The sequence below is a fragment of the Clupea harengus genome, chromosome 4 (assembly GCF_900700415.2).
Source record: "Clupea harengus chromosome 4, Ch_v2.0.2, whole genome shotgun sequence".
Classification (NCBI taxonomy): Eukaryota; Metazoa; Chordata; class Actinopteri; order Clupeiformes; family Clupeidae; genus Clupea; species Clupea harengus.
The window spans coordinates 27,781,467-27,798,583 of NC_045155.1; the positions used below are offsets into that span (position 1 = coordinate 27,781,467).

General features: G+C 49.4%; 1 protein-coding gene across 7 annotated transcripts in view; it reads right to left on the reverse strand.

The window, feature by feature from the left end:
• The window catches only part of LOC105900114 (IQ motif and SEC7 domain-containing protein 1-like), a 115,600-nt gene that overhangs the window by 30,778 nt on the left and 67,705 nt on the right, over positions 1–17,117 (reverse strand). The window contains exon 1 of one of the 7 annotated variants that reach the window (XM_012827366.3): positions 621–1,168. The exons of the other annotated variants lie outside the window; for them this stretch is intronic. Within the exon in view, the coding sequence (XP_012682820.2) occupies positions 621–685 (65 nt within the window). The 5' untranslated portion in view covers positions 686–1,168. Of the gene's footprint in view, positions 1–620; positions 1,169–17,117 lie in introns of those variants that run through there. 7 annotated transcript variants of the gene reach the window in all.

Below are 17,117 nucleotides of genomic sequence, written 5' to 3' on the forward strand. Positions count from 1 at the left end.
ACATCCGGCCAGCGAGCGAGCGAACGAACTAACTAACTAACTAAGCAGGCTTTCCAAAAAACGTCCTCTGAGGCTAATGGGCTGTGTTAATGTGAGGGTAAGTGTTCAGTCGCGCTGTTTCGTAATCAACCCTGATCTGCTCAAAGGCAGCTTGCTTCAGTGTTCGTTTAACAAATTCTGTTTAGACAGGACACCGGAGCGCTTGGCGAAAGGCACACACATGGGCAGCTGACATGAAATCCACTGTCAGTTTTCACAGGCACCACGTCTTGACAGTAAAGGTGAATTTTTGAAATACTCCTTATTCATTCAATATATGCAGTGCATTGTTCATTTTCTCTAAGCAGGTTCCAATTATTTAATAATACGGATCATCTGTTAATCAGCTCAGCACAGTTAATTAGCTTAAGGAAACATAGAGCGCTATACACCACACAGCCCACCATCCTCATGTTATGTCACACATTACGTACACTCATTAATGAATAATGTGTAGTGTCACACACAGTGACCTGCTTGTCTGCTCAGCTTACATGAAGGGATAGACAGCACAAACACACACACACACACACACACACACACACAGACAAACACACACGTGCCTAATCAAGGTGCCTTACCAGCTGTCTGGCTCCAGCTCCAGCAGAGACTGGGTCTTCTCTGAGGTGCAGTGCAAACACCACATGTTGACCGGTGTTCAGTAACGAGCGCAGGCGACTCCACACACTACCGGTGTTCAGTAACGAGCGCAGGCGACTCCACACACTACCATCCCTGCCCGGACGCGCCGCCACCAGCCTGCCCATTCAGAACGCAGAGCCGTGGGGAGGAGAGAGGCAGAGCACCGGCGCGCTGGGGAAGGCAGACCATGGCTCCAGTCACAGATGGACGGCTTGCCTCGGCTCTGCTTCAGCTCGTCTCTCTCTCTCTCTAACACACTCACTCACTCACTCTCTCTCTCACTACCACCGTTGCTGTCTCTCATGTACGATTTCTCTCTCTCTCTCTCTCTCTCTCTCTCTCTCTCTCTCTCTCTCTCTCTCTCTCTCTCTCTCTCTCTCGATCCCTCGTTCTCTCGTTCTCTGCCTCAGCTCAGAGCCAGGCTGCTGGCAGAGTGAGGGGGGCGGGTGCTAAAAGGGGGTGTGTGCATTGTAGCCGGGGAGAAGAGGGTGAGTAGAGAGGGAGAGGGAGGTATGGAAGAGGGAGGGAGGAATGGAGGGAGGAGGGGAAGAGGGGGGGGGGGGGTGGAATTCCTCCAGCACGACGCTATGCGAGAGAGACGGAGAGTATACAAATGACCTCCAGAAGGTGAGCTTTTTCGGAGGCCAGAATATACATACAAGGTTTTTTTTTTCTTCTTCTTTCCCTTCAGAGGAAGAAGGAGAAAAAGAGCACTCTGTAAATATCAGATAGAGGAGCAGAAGGATGGGGGGAGTGAGGAGGAGAGAACATGTGTGAGAGACGAGAGAGAGAGAAGGAGGGAGTGTGACTGAATGTGAGAGAACGAGAGGAGAGAGAGAGAGATAGAGAGAGAGAGAGGAGAGAGAGAGAGGAGAGAGGGAGAGATAGAGAGAGGGAGGGAGGAAGTGAGAGAGAGAAAGAGGAGAGAGAGAGAAAGAGGAGAGAGAAAGGAGAGAGGGAAAGAGATGGAGGAAGTGAGAGAGAAAAAGAGGAGAGAGAAAGAGAGGGAGTGAGAGAGAGAAAGAGGAGAGAGAAAGAGAGGCAGTGAGAGAGAGAAAGAGGAGAGAGAGAGAGAAAGCGGAGAGAGAGGAGAGAGAGAAGGAGGGAGTGAGGGAGAGAGAGGTAGCTAGCATGTGTAAGTGAGAGCAATCACTGGAGGATTCTTCTCTTCCTCCAGTGCAGGAATGTAAGTGGGAAAGCAGGAGGAAGCACCTCTATTAATAGCAGCTTTCAGACTCCGTTCACGGCAACGTGGATGCTCACTATCAGCCTCTCTCTCCATCTCTCTCGTTCTCCCTCCCTCTCTCTCTCTCTCTCGGTCTTCCTGAGCCTCCATGTTGCCTTCTGCAGCTTGCGCACTCCCGGATGAGGGGCACAGGATCTGCATTCGCTCAGTCAGTCAGTCCTGCTCTGTACCCAGTCATGACTCACGCACTCCACACACACACACACACACACACACACACACACAAACACACGCCCGGACCGAGAGTCTGGGACATGGAGTACGACATCATTGGCTACTATTAGGGGACAAGGTGGTCTAATAGTCTGGTCTGCATGCACACACAAACAAACACGCACGCACGCACACACACACACACACACACACACACACACACAAACACACAAACTCACACACACTGTGGCATCACGAGGGGACGTGTGGTAGAGGGGCGTTATGTTCCTCTCCCGGAATGGCTACCACGCCACAAGATGGCTGCCGGGAAAACTACATCTCCCAGAATGCACTTCTCAGACAGGTGCAAATGCCTCAGCCCTCTGATTGAAGCTGGAGCTCAGGTGTGGGAGAGGGAGAGAACAAAGGAGCAGAGACACACACCAAGCGAGGGGCATCGTACGTGGCACAAATTAAGTTCGGTGTCTGATGAACTTTGAGTTAAGTTAGGAGCAACTTTTTGAAGCCTATGTTTTGCCTTTGGAGAACTTTATTGTTTTGCTTCCTGAAGTACTTTTTGTTGGTTAATAAACCGGACTATTCGTTGAAAAGCACTTTTGCCTGCTCTGTCCTGTTGTTTACGCACTGCCCTACACCTTGCTCAGTGGTGAAACCTCTCATGATACCACATGTGGTGGAGAATGCGGGCATAGGGCGTAGGTGCGAATAAGACGACTTCGTGGAACTTTTTTCAGGACTTCACACAGCTGAACCCCAAAGCGAAATGGAGCAATTGTTGCAGGTTCTGGTGGAGGGCCAGAAGGCTCAACGGGAAATTAATGCGGCTTTGCTGCAACAACAAGCAAGGGCGAATCAACTTAAAGAGCAGGAGCTTCAACAAACAAAGTCATCACCACGGGCAAGTCATTTTATTTCTAAGTTAGGAGTGACGGATGATGTAGAAGCTTACCTCCATGCCTTCGAGGCCACAGCCGCTCGAGAGGGTTGGGCGAAGACACAATGGGTAGGACTTGTGGCTCCTTTTCTTTCAGGGGAGGCTCTTAAAGCCTTTCGGGATGTAGAAATGAGTGTTGGGCAGGACTATGACAAATTAAAGGAAGAGATACTGAGCCGCCAGGGCCTTACCAAGTTTAGTTTGGCTCAACGGTTCCATGAATGGACATTTCAAACAGGGGCAACCCCGCGTGCACAAATGCATGAGTTGACGAGAGTAGCAAACAGGTGGCTGGACCCTGGAAAAAACAGCCCAGCAGCCATTGTAGAGGTTCTTCTCATGGACCGATATCTAAGAGCCCTGCCGTTTGAGGCTAAAAAGGTGATCAGCCAGCAGAGGCTAACAACAACCATGCAGTTAGTAGAAGCTGTAGAACAGTATCAGGCATCCATGGATATGCTTCGTCTCACCCGGAAAGAACCAACAGCTACGGCTCCTGTTCGCCGGAGTGGATTTCGCCCAGGAGTTTTTCAACAGGGTAGCTCCCCTGCTAGCTCACAGAGAAGGGTGCTTACCCCGTTTCAACAGCAACAGGGATCCTCCAACCCAGAACCTCGTCAGTGCTTCCGCTGTGGCAAAGTAGGCCATATCTCGTGGCAGTGTGACAAGCCGGACGAGCCAATGCCCACAGCTGCGTCCTCAAACAGTCAGCAAGCCAACTTTGCTGCTCTCCTTGGGGAAAGTGTGGACTGCAGACCAACCTGCCCTGTAACAGTAAATCAATGTGAGGTAGAAGCCTTGCTCGATTCGGGAAGTGCCCGAACACTAGTCCAGGAGTCCGTGCTGGAAGCATCACCTCTTGCCCAAAGTGAACACGTTCCGGTCGTGTGTGTACATGGGGACACTCGTGAATATCCAACTGCCAGGGTGAGGCTGAAAACTACCAAAGGCACATTCAATATTGAAGTGGGGGTAATCAAGTCCCTCCCTGTCCCCGTCCTGATCGGTCGAGATTGCCCAGCCTTTTCCATGCTGTGGAAAGAGGCAGAAAAGAGGCGTAAGCCCGAGCCACGAAAACGTAGGTCTCTAGTCACCAAAGTTAATAAGTCATGGGTAAATCCTTCCAAGCCGTGGGATTCACCATCTGTTGTAGCTCAAGTTTTTGCAGCAGACTCCAGTGGTGGGGATTCAGAACCGGAAGAGACGGCCGACTCCGAGCTGCAACCCGGGCCAAGTGACGATGAGGCCGAGGACGTTGAAGCGAAACCACCACTGAAAGGTCAGTTTGGAACAGCCCAAATACAGGACCCTACCCTAAATAATGCGCTTAAAAATGTCCAGGTTGTAGAGGGCACCCTGGTGGGACCTAGGCTAACCCTGTCGTTCCCTCACTTTGCAGTCAAGAATGGGCTCTTGTATCAGGTCATTAAGTATCAGGATAAAGTTTTGGAGCAACTTCTGGTGCCAAAACCTCACCGTTCCACGGTTATGCAGTTAGCTCATACGCACATTCTAGGGGCTCACTTGGGGGTGGAAAAAACCAAAGAGAGAATATTACAGAGGTTCTTTTGGCCAGGTATTCACAGGGAGGTAGAAAATTTCTGTCGCAGTTGCCCAGAGTGCCAGGTCACCGCTCCAAAACCGAGGTACAAGAGTCCTCTCATTCCCTTACCCATCATAGAAACTCCTTTTGAAAAGGTGGGGCTGGATATTGTGGGTCCACTACCCAAGAGTGCTCGAGGCCATCAGTACATCCTTGTCCTGGTGGACTATGCAACCAGGTACCCAGAAGCCATTCCCTTAGAAAGGCTAACGCTAGACAAATAGCAAATGAGCTATTCCTCTTCAGCACTAGGGTAGGGTTACCAAAAGAAATACTGACTGACCAAGGGAGTCCCTTTATGTCCCGGGTCATGAGGCAGTTGTGTGCTCTGCTGCGAGTGAAACAGGTCCGAACCTCCGTATACCATCCACAGACTGATGGGTTAGTGGAGAGGTTCAACAAAACTCTTAAAGCAATGCTTAGGAAGGCAGTCGGCCAAGACGGAAGAAACTGGGATCAGCTCATCCCCTACCTCCTGTTTGCAGTTAGGGAAGTCCCACAGTCCTCCACTGGGTTTTCACCCTTTGACCTTCTCTATTCCCACAAACCAAGGGGACTGCTGGACATAGCCAGAGAGACCTGGGAGGAACAACCATGTCCCCATAGGACAATGATTGAACATGTGACGGCAATGCGCAAACGAATGGCCGCTATATTTCCCATTGTGAAAGAGCACATGGAAAAAGCACAGAGAGATCAAAGGGCTGTGTATGACCGAACAGCCCAACCCAGGGAGTTCCAACCGGGGGACAGGGTCTTAGTTTTGGTGCCCACGGTAGAATGCAAATTCTTGGCCACCTGGCAAGGACCATACGAAGTCGTTGAGAAGGTGGGGGAGGTTAATTATAAAGTACGACAACCCGGAAAGCGTAAAGGGGAGCAAATATACCATGTTAACCTCTTGAAGAAATGGCATGACAGAGAGACATTGTTTACTGGTTGTCCCCCAAAGGAGCCAGAAGATTTAGCCCGGGAAGTAGTGCATTTTGGCCCCGAACTTTCCCCTCACCAGCTACAGCAAGCAAAGGAGCTGGTAGACCGCAACCAAGATGTTTTCTCATCCCTCCCGGGCTGCACCCAACTGGTGGAGCATGAAGTACGCACCCAGGCAGGGAAAACGGTAAACCAAAGGCCGTATCGGGTACCAGAGGCCCGCAGGAAAGTGATCGAGGAAGAGGTAAGCAAGATGTTGAAATTGAATGTGATTGAAGAGTCCAAGAGTGCCTGGTCAAGCCCTATTGTCCTTGTGGCCAAGCCTGATAACACAGTACGTTTCTGTAATGACTTTAGAAAGCTGAATGCTGTGTCTGAATTTGATGCCTACCCCATGCCTCGTGTGGACGAGCTAATTGAAAGCCTGGGTAATGCCCGGTTCATAACCACTCTTGATCTTACAAAAGGCTATTGGCAGGTACCATTGGCAGCAGAGTCAAAGGAAAAGACAGCCTTCGCCACTCCGGGAGGTCTCTGGCAGTACCGGATGTTGCCTTTCGGTTTGTCCGGAGCCCCTGCGACCTTCCAACGCTTAATGGATCAGGTACTGAAACCTCATAAAGAATATGCTGCTGCGTATTTAGATGATGTGGTGATCCAGAGTCCTGATTGGGATAGTCACTTACCTCGGGTGGAGAAGGTCCTGGAGTCTATAAGAGAAGCAGGCTTGACGGCGAACCCCAAAAAATGCAAGCTGGCCTACAGTGAGACAAACTACCTGGGGTATACCATTGGCAGAGGCCTCGTCAAGCCGCAGGAGGCGAAACTTGATGCCATTCAGAAGTGGCCAAAACCGTTGACAAAGAAGCAGGTGAGATCATTTTTAGGCCTTGCAAACTATTACAGACGATTTATTCCTGATTTTGCTGGGATAGCTGCTCCTCTCACAGAACTGACCACAAAGAAGCACTCAAGGATGGTGAAGTGGAGCCCGGAAGCAGAAGAAGCCTTTGGCAATCTCAAGAGAGCCTTATGTTCAAAACCAGTCCTCATGGCTCCCAACTTCAGTAAGGAGTTTGTGGTCCAGGCAGATGCCTCTGAGGTGGGTCTGGGTGCTGTCCTGTCCCAGATCCATGAGGGTGAGGAACATCCAGTTCTTTATTTGAGTCGTAAACTGCTGCCAAGAGAGAGGAACTATGCCACGGTGGAGAAAGAAGGTCTAGCGATAAAGTGGGCTCTAGAAACACTCAGATACTACCTGTTGGGGAGGAGGTTCACTCTAGTAACGGATCATGCTCCATTACAGTGGATGGCCAAAAACAAAGAGTCTAACAGTAGGGTAACCCGGTGGTTTTTAGGGCTCCAACCTTTTAACTTCTCTGTCATTCACAGACCCGGTCGTACTCATGGAAACGCTGACGCACTGTCCCGCCGTGATGCCTTTTGGTCCTCATTCACCCTGCCGAGGACGTCAGGCCCGAGAGGAGGGATGTGTGGCATCACGAGGGGACGTGTGGTAGAGGGGCGTTATGTTCCTCTCCCGGAATGGCTACCACGCCACAAGATGGCTGCCGGGAAAACTACATCTCCCAGAATGCACTTCTCAGACAGGTGCAAATGCCTCAGCCCTCTGATTGAAGCTGGAGCTCAGGTGTGGGAGAGGGAGAGAACAAAGGAGCAGAGACACACACCAAGCGAGGGGCATCGTACGTGGCACAAATTAAGTTCGGTGTCTGATGAACTTTGAGTTAAGTTAGGAGCAACTTTTTGAAGCCTATGTTTTGCCTTTGGAGAACTTTATTGTTTTGCTTCCTGAAGTACTTTTTGTTGGTTAATAAACCGGACTATTCGTTGAAAAGCACTTTTGCCTGCTCTGTCCTGTTGTTTACGCACTGCCCTACACCTTGCTCAGTGGTGAAACCTCTCATGATACCACAACACACACACACACACACAGGGGAGGGAATGTAGCCATGCCTAATCAGGATATTTCTTTTTCTTTCTTTTCCAAATGTAAGAGCTCAGATCTCCAAATCACCCAAGTGTGATTGCCCTCTGAATTCTAACCCTAGCCCAAGTGTGATTGCCCTAATGCTTTTCTGTTGTGATTGAACAGGACTGGAGGGAGGAAGGGCAATCCTCGTTGTGCCTGCTGCCAGACATGGAAGCAGCTCAACCTCTAATAAAAGACCTCAGGCATCCCAAACCCCCCGCAGGACAGTATGTTCACCGTCCGTCCATACCGCCCAGCTGATGGGCACGCTTGAAACGGAGCCCTGGTGCTGGTACTGGTGCTGGTGCTGGTGCTGGTGCTGGTGCTGAGGCTTAAAGACGCAGGCCTCGATTCTGGCGAAAGATTGTTGATACTTGTGCTGACCAGCCAATCACAAACAGCCCTCACTTCAGTGATCCTGAAGCAGCGTTGCTGATTGGCAGGAGGAGTGTGCTGAACAGCCAATCACAAACACCCCTCACTTCAGCGATCCTGAAGCTCGTTGCTGATTGGCAGGAGGAGTGTGCTGCTCTCTCAGAGCCACCTCTTTAGTTTGCTGTTTACAGAGTCAGGTCTGTGGACAAACACCTGAGGTACACACACACACACACACACACACACACACACAGAGTCAGGTCTGTGGACGAACACCTGAGGTACACACACACACACACACACACACACACACACACACACACACACACAGAGTCAGGTCTGTGGACGAACACCTGAGGTGCACACACACACACTGAGGACAGCTAGAGGACAGTGAGGAGTGTGAGCTGAATTTGGCAAAAAAGTCTATTGGATTACAATCGAGGACTACACCTTTAATACTGCTGTGTTGACGTGGGTATTTTGTGGGTAATGGCGACTGGCAGGAGCAAGGACACCGGGGGGAAATGTGTCCCAGATGGCCCCAGTTTACAAGGACACCAATCAGTGGCATGTGACTGTGGAGGGTGGGGGGGTAGGGGGGTGGGGGGGTATTGGGAGCTGAGGCGCTCTAATTAGACGCCTGGACTAAGAATCGCTCCCTCTCCTCCCACGGAAGGGAACTAAAAGGCAGATGGCTTTTTTGGGGCTTGTGTGTCTGTGTGTGAGTGTGTATGTGTATGTTTATCTGTGTGTGTTTGTGTGTGTGTGTGTGTGTGTCTTCACTTCAAATAGCAGATTGCGTGGAGGGGGAATGTTTCAGTCAGAAGCTGTGCCTATGCAAACATCTGGGCCTGGGAGCAGGCGTGGCCATAACAACAACAATGACGGCAGAGAGCCTGTGGTGTGTGTTTGTGTGTGTCTGTGTGTGTGTGTGAGTGTGTGTGAACTGTGAGTAGAGATCAAGCTACTTCAGACTCCTCGAGCCACAGGCACATCTATGGCACCGTGCAGCAGCTGTTTGATTGTTACCCGACCAACACACACACACAGGGACACACACAACCACCAACCACACACACACATACACACAGTCACGCACACACGCACACACACACACACACACACACACACACACACACACACACACACACACACACACCATGCATCATGCTTGTTACACACCATCATGATTCTGCTTATTTCCCGATGGGGATTTCCATGGACAGTAAAAACATTCATACTTCGCTTCATGCAATCATAAAATGTCATAAAATGTAATTCCCTTTGCTTAAATCAACACCAGCATAAAGTTCTCCCTCAGTCATACTTCATGCTCCATGATGGATAAGAAGGTTCTGTTATTGATTAAAATGCCTGAAATGTACATGCTGTCGGCAAGATGAATTATTCATCAGCGAAGTTTAACGCCTGTGCGTTTCATCACGGCATAACCACTATCTTTGAGATGCCCATCTGCTTGCCATAACTGGGTTAAACGTCTTATAAATCTCGACATTTCTGACAGAGAAGCTTTTAATACAAGATGAAGCATATGTCCAACAACCAGCAGTATACAGTCATAAAAGCTTTGAGTAATATTATCTTGGCACCGTGCACGACGATGAAGGGGGGATCCTGACAAACAAACGCATTTCAATACATCTGCAGCTCATGAGAAATGAGAAAAATATATGCCTGTTCTTATTGTCGTAATTGAAAGCATTGTTATTCCTGGTCAAACTTCAGCCCAGTCTAAACGATGATTGGAAAGACGTCCTGGGGTGTCTGACTAAAACGTCCCCTCCACTGAAAGACGTCCTGGTGCGTCTGACTAAAACGTCCCCTCCACTGAAAGACGTCCTGGTGCGTCTGACTAAAATGACCTCTCCACTGTGGTTTCGTGGATTTCTTTTCGAATTCCTCAGTTTTTCCATGAATTTGAGTTGTCCTGGTCACTTATGGGAAAAGTGTATTGATTGAGAGTAGCCTACTGCTGTGAAGCCCTGAAACATTCCAAGAGGACTAAACAGGGAAAACCAGGAACGTTTCATCCTTGAGCTTTGGGGGAGTTCTACCCCGCAATTCCAACCAGGGTGATGTTTTCAAACCAGTATGCATCTCTTTCCCAAACCTTACAAGAGCTGCATTTGTAAAGTGGTTTTATGTGGACTATTTATGTAAGCACTGGTAAACTGGGAGTAACTGCTCAGAAATGCCATGGCATATCCCAATGTCACTTGTCTGAGAGTTACTGGACTTTAACTAACTTCTGAGCGGCCTCACGAAAGGATTCTAAATGACTCTCTCGGCAGCGATGATGTCATAGATGGGAATTCCAACTGGAGGCCCTCTTGGCTTGTAAAACCCTGTTTCAATTCGTTGCACGTGGCCTGACTACACTTACCAACAACCCCCGCCCCCCCATGATCCAAGCGCTCCCCTGAGCTTGAGAGGGGCTTTACGGTTAACTTTATCATCTGCAGCTTCATGGCCATGCCTTTTCCAGACTTCACACACACACACACACACACACACACACACACACACACACACACACACACACACTCACAGACACACACACACTCACAAAGACACACACACACACACACACACACACACTCACACAGACACAGACACAGACACAGACACACACACACACACACACACACACACACACACACACACACACACACACACACAGACACAGACACACACACACATTACACTCAGACACCAGATTTCCATTTTACTAGTGAAAAAAAAACCTTCACGTCTCCTGAAATTCCTAGACTGAGACTATCCCAGGACTGTCCCATTGGGTCAGACGAACACAGAATGCTCTAGTGCAGGAGGCCAAGGTGGGCCGACGAGAGTCCTGAACGTGTTAATGTGAACCAGGAGTGTTCCTCTACACTCCAGCCCTATCCCATGAGTCTTTGCTTTGTGTGCTGCGTGCACAGGACGCCTACGGTCCGACTGACCACGCTATAGTGATGCCAGGCTTCTTTTCTCCACGTTGTGCTTTCTCTGGAAAGGGGCGACACAGGGAGACTGTCGTATAGCGAGCGCTCCCTTCCCTGAAAAATGGAAAATCAAATAAAAATGGCTGCAGTGAGACTGGAAGCCATTAAGCGAGATGATGTCATGATCCTATACGGCACAAAGAGGCGTTTGAAACTGTAACGCATGGCACAGCAGCCCACAGGCACGCTTACTGTAAGCAAGCAGTCACCTTAAAACGCCCTGAACATTCCTTAATGGATACCTTCTTAAACTATGGAAGACTAACATGCATTAAGAATACTTTGAAGAGTACTTTGACTCCCTTCATTTTGACCCTAATTTGTCAGTATGTGGTGGTTAATGCCTTACTTCTACCTGAAACCATGTGCAAATCCACTTCACACTCTTTTTAAAAAACCCTCTAAATAACTTCAGGGCTTCTGTTCCGCAGTGTGAAACGCTGGTGGCTCGTACCTGTGGAACACTGCTGTACGAGACCCACTCCAGAGGTGAGTTGATGTGTTTCTGGCCTAATTTAAACACAGGGTGTGAGCGATCCTGACGTGGCGTTGATTAAAGGAAAAGGTACCATCTCACTCTCTCTGCTCTGACGGCGTCTCACTCTTTTTGCTCTGACAGCGTCTCACTCTCTCGTCTCACTCTCTCTGCTCTGATAGTGTCTCACTCTCTCGTCTCACTCTCTCTGCTCTGACAGTGTCTCATTCTCTCGTCTCACTCTCTCTGCTCTGACGGCGTCTCACTCTCTCTGCTCTGACGGCGTCTCACTCTCTCTGCTCTGCGTCTCACTCTCTCTGCTCTGACGGCGTCTCACTCTCTCATCTCACTCTCACTCTCTCTGCTCTGACGGCGTCTCACTCTCTCATCTCACTCTCTCTCTCTCTGCTCTGACGGCGTCTCACTCTCTCATCTCACTCTCTCTCTCTCTGCTCTGACGGCGTGGCCATGGCAGATGTGGTGCCTCTGGGACTCGCAGCGGAGCCATCAGAGATGACGAGCCACTACAGCTCTCTGGAAAAAACACTCACACACACACACACACACACACACACACACACACACACACACACACACACACACACACCACCATGTGCCTCCCATCTGGCTGAAGTGGCTGCCTGCACACTCTCCCTGTCTCTCTCTGTCTGTCTGTCTGTTTGTATCTCTCTCTCACTCCCTCTCTCACTATCTCACTCTGTCTGTGTGTGTGTGTGTGTCTCTTTCAAAGGAGCTTCAAAAGCATGACTATGACAGAACAGTACGGCCCAAGCACAATACATAACAATACACAAGAAACAAAAGACTGTCTGAACACACTCAGATGTTTCTCTGTCGTTCTCGTTCTTTCTTCCCGCCTCTCTCTTTCCCACTCCTCTCCTTCTTCTCCCATGAGTTTTACTCCTCTTCTGCACCTCCCTCTGTGTCTCCCATGAGTTTTACATGGTTCAAAAATGACAAACGAGCACGCTAGAAAACAAATAGATATAATGGCTTATTCCCGTCACAGTATCTCTCTCTCCTTCTCCCCATTTTTAACCTGGCCGTTGGCCACACTGATGCGTCAGATACCGCTCCAGAATCAGCGCCATCAGTGAAGGGTGAGAGTGCCAAGAGAGCAGAGGTGATAAGGCCTGTCCACTGCCCGTCAGGGGAACTCAAACACAAACACAAACACAAACACAAACACAAACACTGAATGGGAAGGGCTTTGCCTCATGCCGTCTGCCCTGCAGACGCTCCTGGCGGAAGCAAACCCCTGGCCAGCCTGTTTACTTTACATGAAACCATAATTAGACGGCCCCAGTGCCCCCTACTGCCAAGCCCCGTCCTGCTGCTCACCACAGTCTGACTCTCGGCACAGCAGGGCAGGCGTCTGAGTTACAGTCATGCTCCCACTCTGCCTGGGTACGGTGACATAAACACTCCCTGGGCTTGACAAACTCCCACTTAAGAGCTGCCGAGTCCCTCGGGACTGGGTGACTACTGGGTGTCTTCAGAGAGCAAACAACCTCTCTCTGGATTCTACAGCTGTTAAAGATGGATCGTCTGAAGGGACAGAATGCAGTCTCAAGTCGATTCATCGATTCCGAAACGGTTAAAAAGTCAACTCTCTATTCCTGGCGATGCTGCCACTGCACTCCATCTGAAATCCCTAAATAATAAGTATCTGACTTAGTCTGACTTAGTCTTAGGCTGTCCATGATGTCTCCCCTGCTTGAGTCTATATACACGCTGTCTAAGTGAGTCGTAATATTTGGATGACTAATCCTCCAGGTTCAAGGTGGATCATCTATTTATGGAGACGTTCGGCTCTCGGGTTTGTTTACTGGCCCGTGCGAACACCCCTCTCTCTCTCTTTCTTCCTGTCCCTCTCTTTCTCCTTATCCACAGCTCTTTTTCTCTCACTCTCTCTCTGCCTCCATCTGTCTGTGTATTTCTCAATCCCTCCTTTTCTCTGCTTCTTTCTCTCCGTCTTCCCTGGATCAGCTTTCCTGGCTTCTCCTCGGGCCCTCTGGGCTAGTCAGAGAGTTTACACTGATAGCAGAGCAAAGGGCTGGCTGTTCGCTGGCCGGGATAAAAATAGCCTCCTCCCGCTCGCTCTCTCACTCACACACACACACACACACACACACACACACACACACACACACACACACACACACACACACAACCCTGTGACAAACACTGAGGCAAACAGTGGGCGCAGCCCTGCACCAGGGCAGCTGGGCGCCACTGTTTACTAGATGTTCTCGAGGAAAAAAAAAAGAAAAAAAAGAAAAAAAAAAAACCTTAATTACTAAGTCAGGAGGAACACGCTCATTGGAGGGTGATGCAATCTTGGCCGTCCAATTGCCTTTGACCCTGGAGACTCTGATTCAAGAAGACTAAAATAAGAGGCATTTTGTTGTGCGCTAAATGACATTACACATTGAAATGACTGCGTCGGACAGTGAATAAGCCTTCTCTGCATGGCTGGCATGCTGAGATAAATGGCGGGTAAGAGAGGAGTGGTAAGGTCATGATTCATGAGCTATGGGGAGCACAATACTGAGGCCGGCGCATCAACGTGACCATGGAGAGAATAGAGAAACAAAAGGCAGGCGAGTGGATGACGTAGCTGCAGCAAACTCAGATCACAGCCTGAATACAGTCAAACTACTCCACCTGCTGGTCAAAATAGACACCACACTATACACACTTAATCACTAAAGTATTGCATGCACATACAGTAAATCACACTCAGCCAGTCAGTTACTCACTCAGTTCAAGCGCGCGCACACACACACACACACACACACACACACACACACACACACACACACACACACACACACACACACACGCACACGCACACGCACACTTAAAACACTTCCTGCCTCAGCACACATGTTCACTGTGAACAGAACTGCACTTTCTCCTCCGATCACGCCCTTTATCAAACCGTTCAGACTGAAACTATCCCAGCAAGTACATGCCAGGAAAAATAATTTAGTCCAGCAGTTTGTTCCTTCAATTAAAGATTTAAACCACAAATGTCTTTTTCGGACTCTCGACTTTTCCACAGCCCCATGTAAAAAAAAAGAACTATTTTAACAATGTAATTACAAGATTTAATGATCCTTTAAATCACTATGTCTGCACACCGTCAAATGAAGGTGAATAACATAATAACAATAACAGCCACAGACCCAAAAAAAAGAAAAAAGTAGCATTTAAAAAGCAGAGCAGGCACTTTCTGACAGAAATACGAACACAAAATAAAACTAGTTGGAGCAGCGCCACACGGTTCCTGGTAGACCCCCCCTCTCTCTCCCAACATAACGGGCCCACGGTGACCCATCCATCACACACAGCCTCTCCTCCTTTACTGCAAGACCTTCTGGCCTCCTCTCCCTCCCTCTTTCCCTCACTCACTCTCACTCTCTCTCTTTCTCCCTCCCTCCCTCTTTTCCTCACTCACTCTCTCTCTTTCTCTCTCCCTCCCTCTTTCCCTCACCCTCACTCACTCTCTCTCTCTCTCTCTCTCTCTCCATCTCTCTTTTCCTCACCCTCACTCTCTCTCCCTTTTTCCCTCACTCACTCTCTCTCCCTCCTTCCCTCACTCTCTCTCTCCCTCTCTCTCTCTTCCTCTCTCTCTTTCTCTCTCTCTTGCTCCCGGTCACTCTCTTTCCTTCTCTCGACATGCCTGACTTGGACATAAAACAGACATTCGATGGCCTAAACTAACACACGTCTCAAAACCGGCAAGGCACCATGCGTCTCAAAACTTTCAAAAGTGGCAACGTTTTGTGTCGACACTTTAGTAACCACTGGCTGATGGGTAGCTGCCATGCGTGGCAGGCCACACCACAGCACACCACAGCACACCACACCACAGACCAGAGAGGCATCTATTATTAACAGGCAAATTGAAGAGATGTGACACCATGGGGGCACCGACAGCTGCGCTGGCTTCCCCATGTGATCAGCTGAGAGGGTGCGCTCACACACAGAACAGAACGAAAGAAAACAAAACAGGACACACAAAGCCAACAGTTGTGGAGTTGGAAGGGAGTCAGTGACATCAGTGGCGTTCTCAAGCCATGCCTACACACACACACAGACACACACACACACACACACACACACCACACACACACACACACACACACATCAGTGGCGTTCTCAAGCCATGCCTCGGCCAGCCAGGCAGCGGAGCCCAAGTGAACCGGATCACGACTTCTAAACCCCTAAAACACGCTGGGTATGAGGCACATGCATCAGCTTTAAGTCAAATCCAGTCCTGTGATGAAATATGGATCTGTAAGTGTGTGGACACACACACACACACACACACACAAACACACTATAACTACTCCTTGCTTGGTTGGCAGAGGAGAACCATCCAATAAAGTTATTCTAAATAATAGGAAGACCTTAAGGCACAAGCACAGGAGCACAGCTCTCACACAGTACAGAACCTCCAAACCGTCTCGCAGCTTCACTTACCGTCTCCAAACATTCCATCAATTACTCCAGCTGAATCTCCCCTTTCTACCGGGTTGGTCCTGAGTCAACTCTCCACACGATCTGTGTGCGTGTGTGTGTGTGTGTGTGAGAGTGTGTGTGTGTGTGTGTGGTATGAGAGAGAGAGAGAGAGAGAGAGAGAGAGAGAGAGTGTGTGAAGAGAGGGTTCAGCTTTCCCGCTGTGGACCCGTAGCCTGCTGCCTTGTTGTGCTCTACCCACCACTGGGGCGGGGCATACTGGCCCTCCTGCCCCTCCTGCCCCGCGGGGCAGAGACAGTGGGGCTATTGAGTGGCAGCGGGGCACCTCCCAGCGCCGCAGTCTACGCTGGCTCGGGGCATTGTTTACGTTGGCACCATGCATAAAGGCCGCCTTTCTCGTGTTCCTGCCTGACGTCGGAGCTTTTCCACCTTTGATGAAGGGGGTGGGGGGAGGGGTGTGTGATGATTCGGACATGGCGCAGGGCCCCTTGTGTACTGCTCAACGTGTACAACTGTCAGAAATCGTGTCGGGTGCAAAGGGGGGAGGGAAACGTTTGCGGGAAGGCCAAGCATGAGAATGATGATGATTGGAATGAAAATGTTATGACATCCAGGCAAGACAGTGGAAAAGCCAGATCTAAATACACAGGTGAATATATCTGCGTGTCGGAGTGAAACAGTACTGCGTCTTCATTATGTTTCATTATGTCCATAAAGGAGGTGGGTGGGAATAAAACATAAATTATAATTAGCTCATAATACACCTGTGCCAAACACCTTAACACCGCTGACCTTCATGGTTTGGCAAACTGTGGAATCGCAAATTAGCCGTGAAAACAATGACTCATTAAGGGGGATTTTTCTGGAAATGATCAACTGCAGATGTCAGACTTTGGCCGACGGCACAGAAAACCCCAGCTCACCTGGGAAAGTTCCTTTCTTCCCCTTTTAGGGGATACAACTGGAATGTGTGAGCAAAGCTACTGTTCATCGTACACATCTTACAAAAATAACAAATCAAGGAAGGTAAACACCAAGGCGTGTATCAGACATGGCAGGCACAGTAGCCTAAGATCAAGATTCAAAGGCCAGAAAGATAGTTACGCACAACAACAAAAAAAAACATTTGAAAACATAATGGAAGCATTCGAAACGCATTTCGAAACAC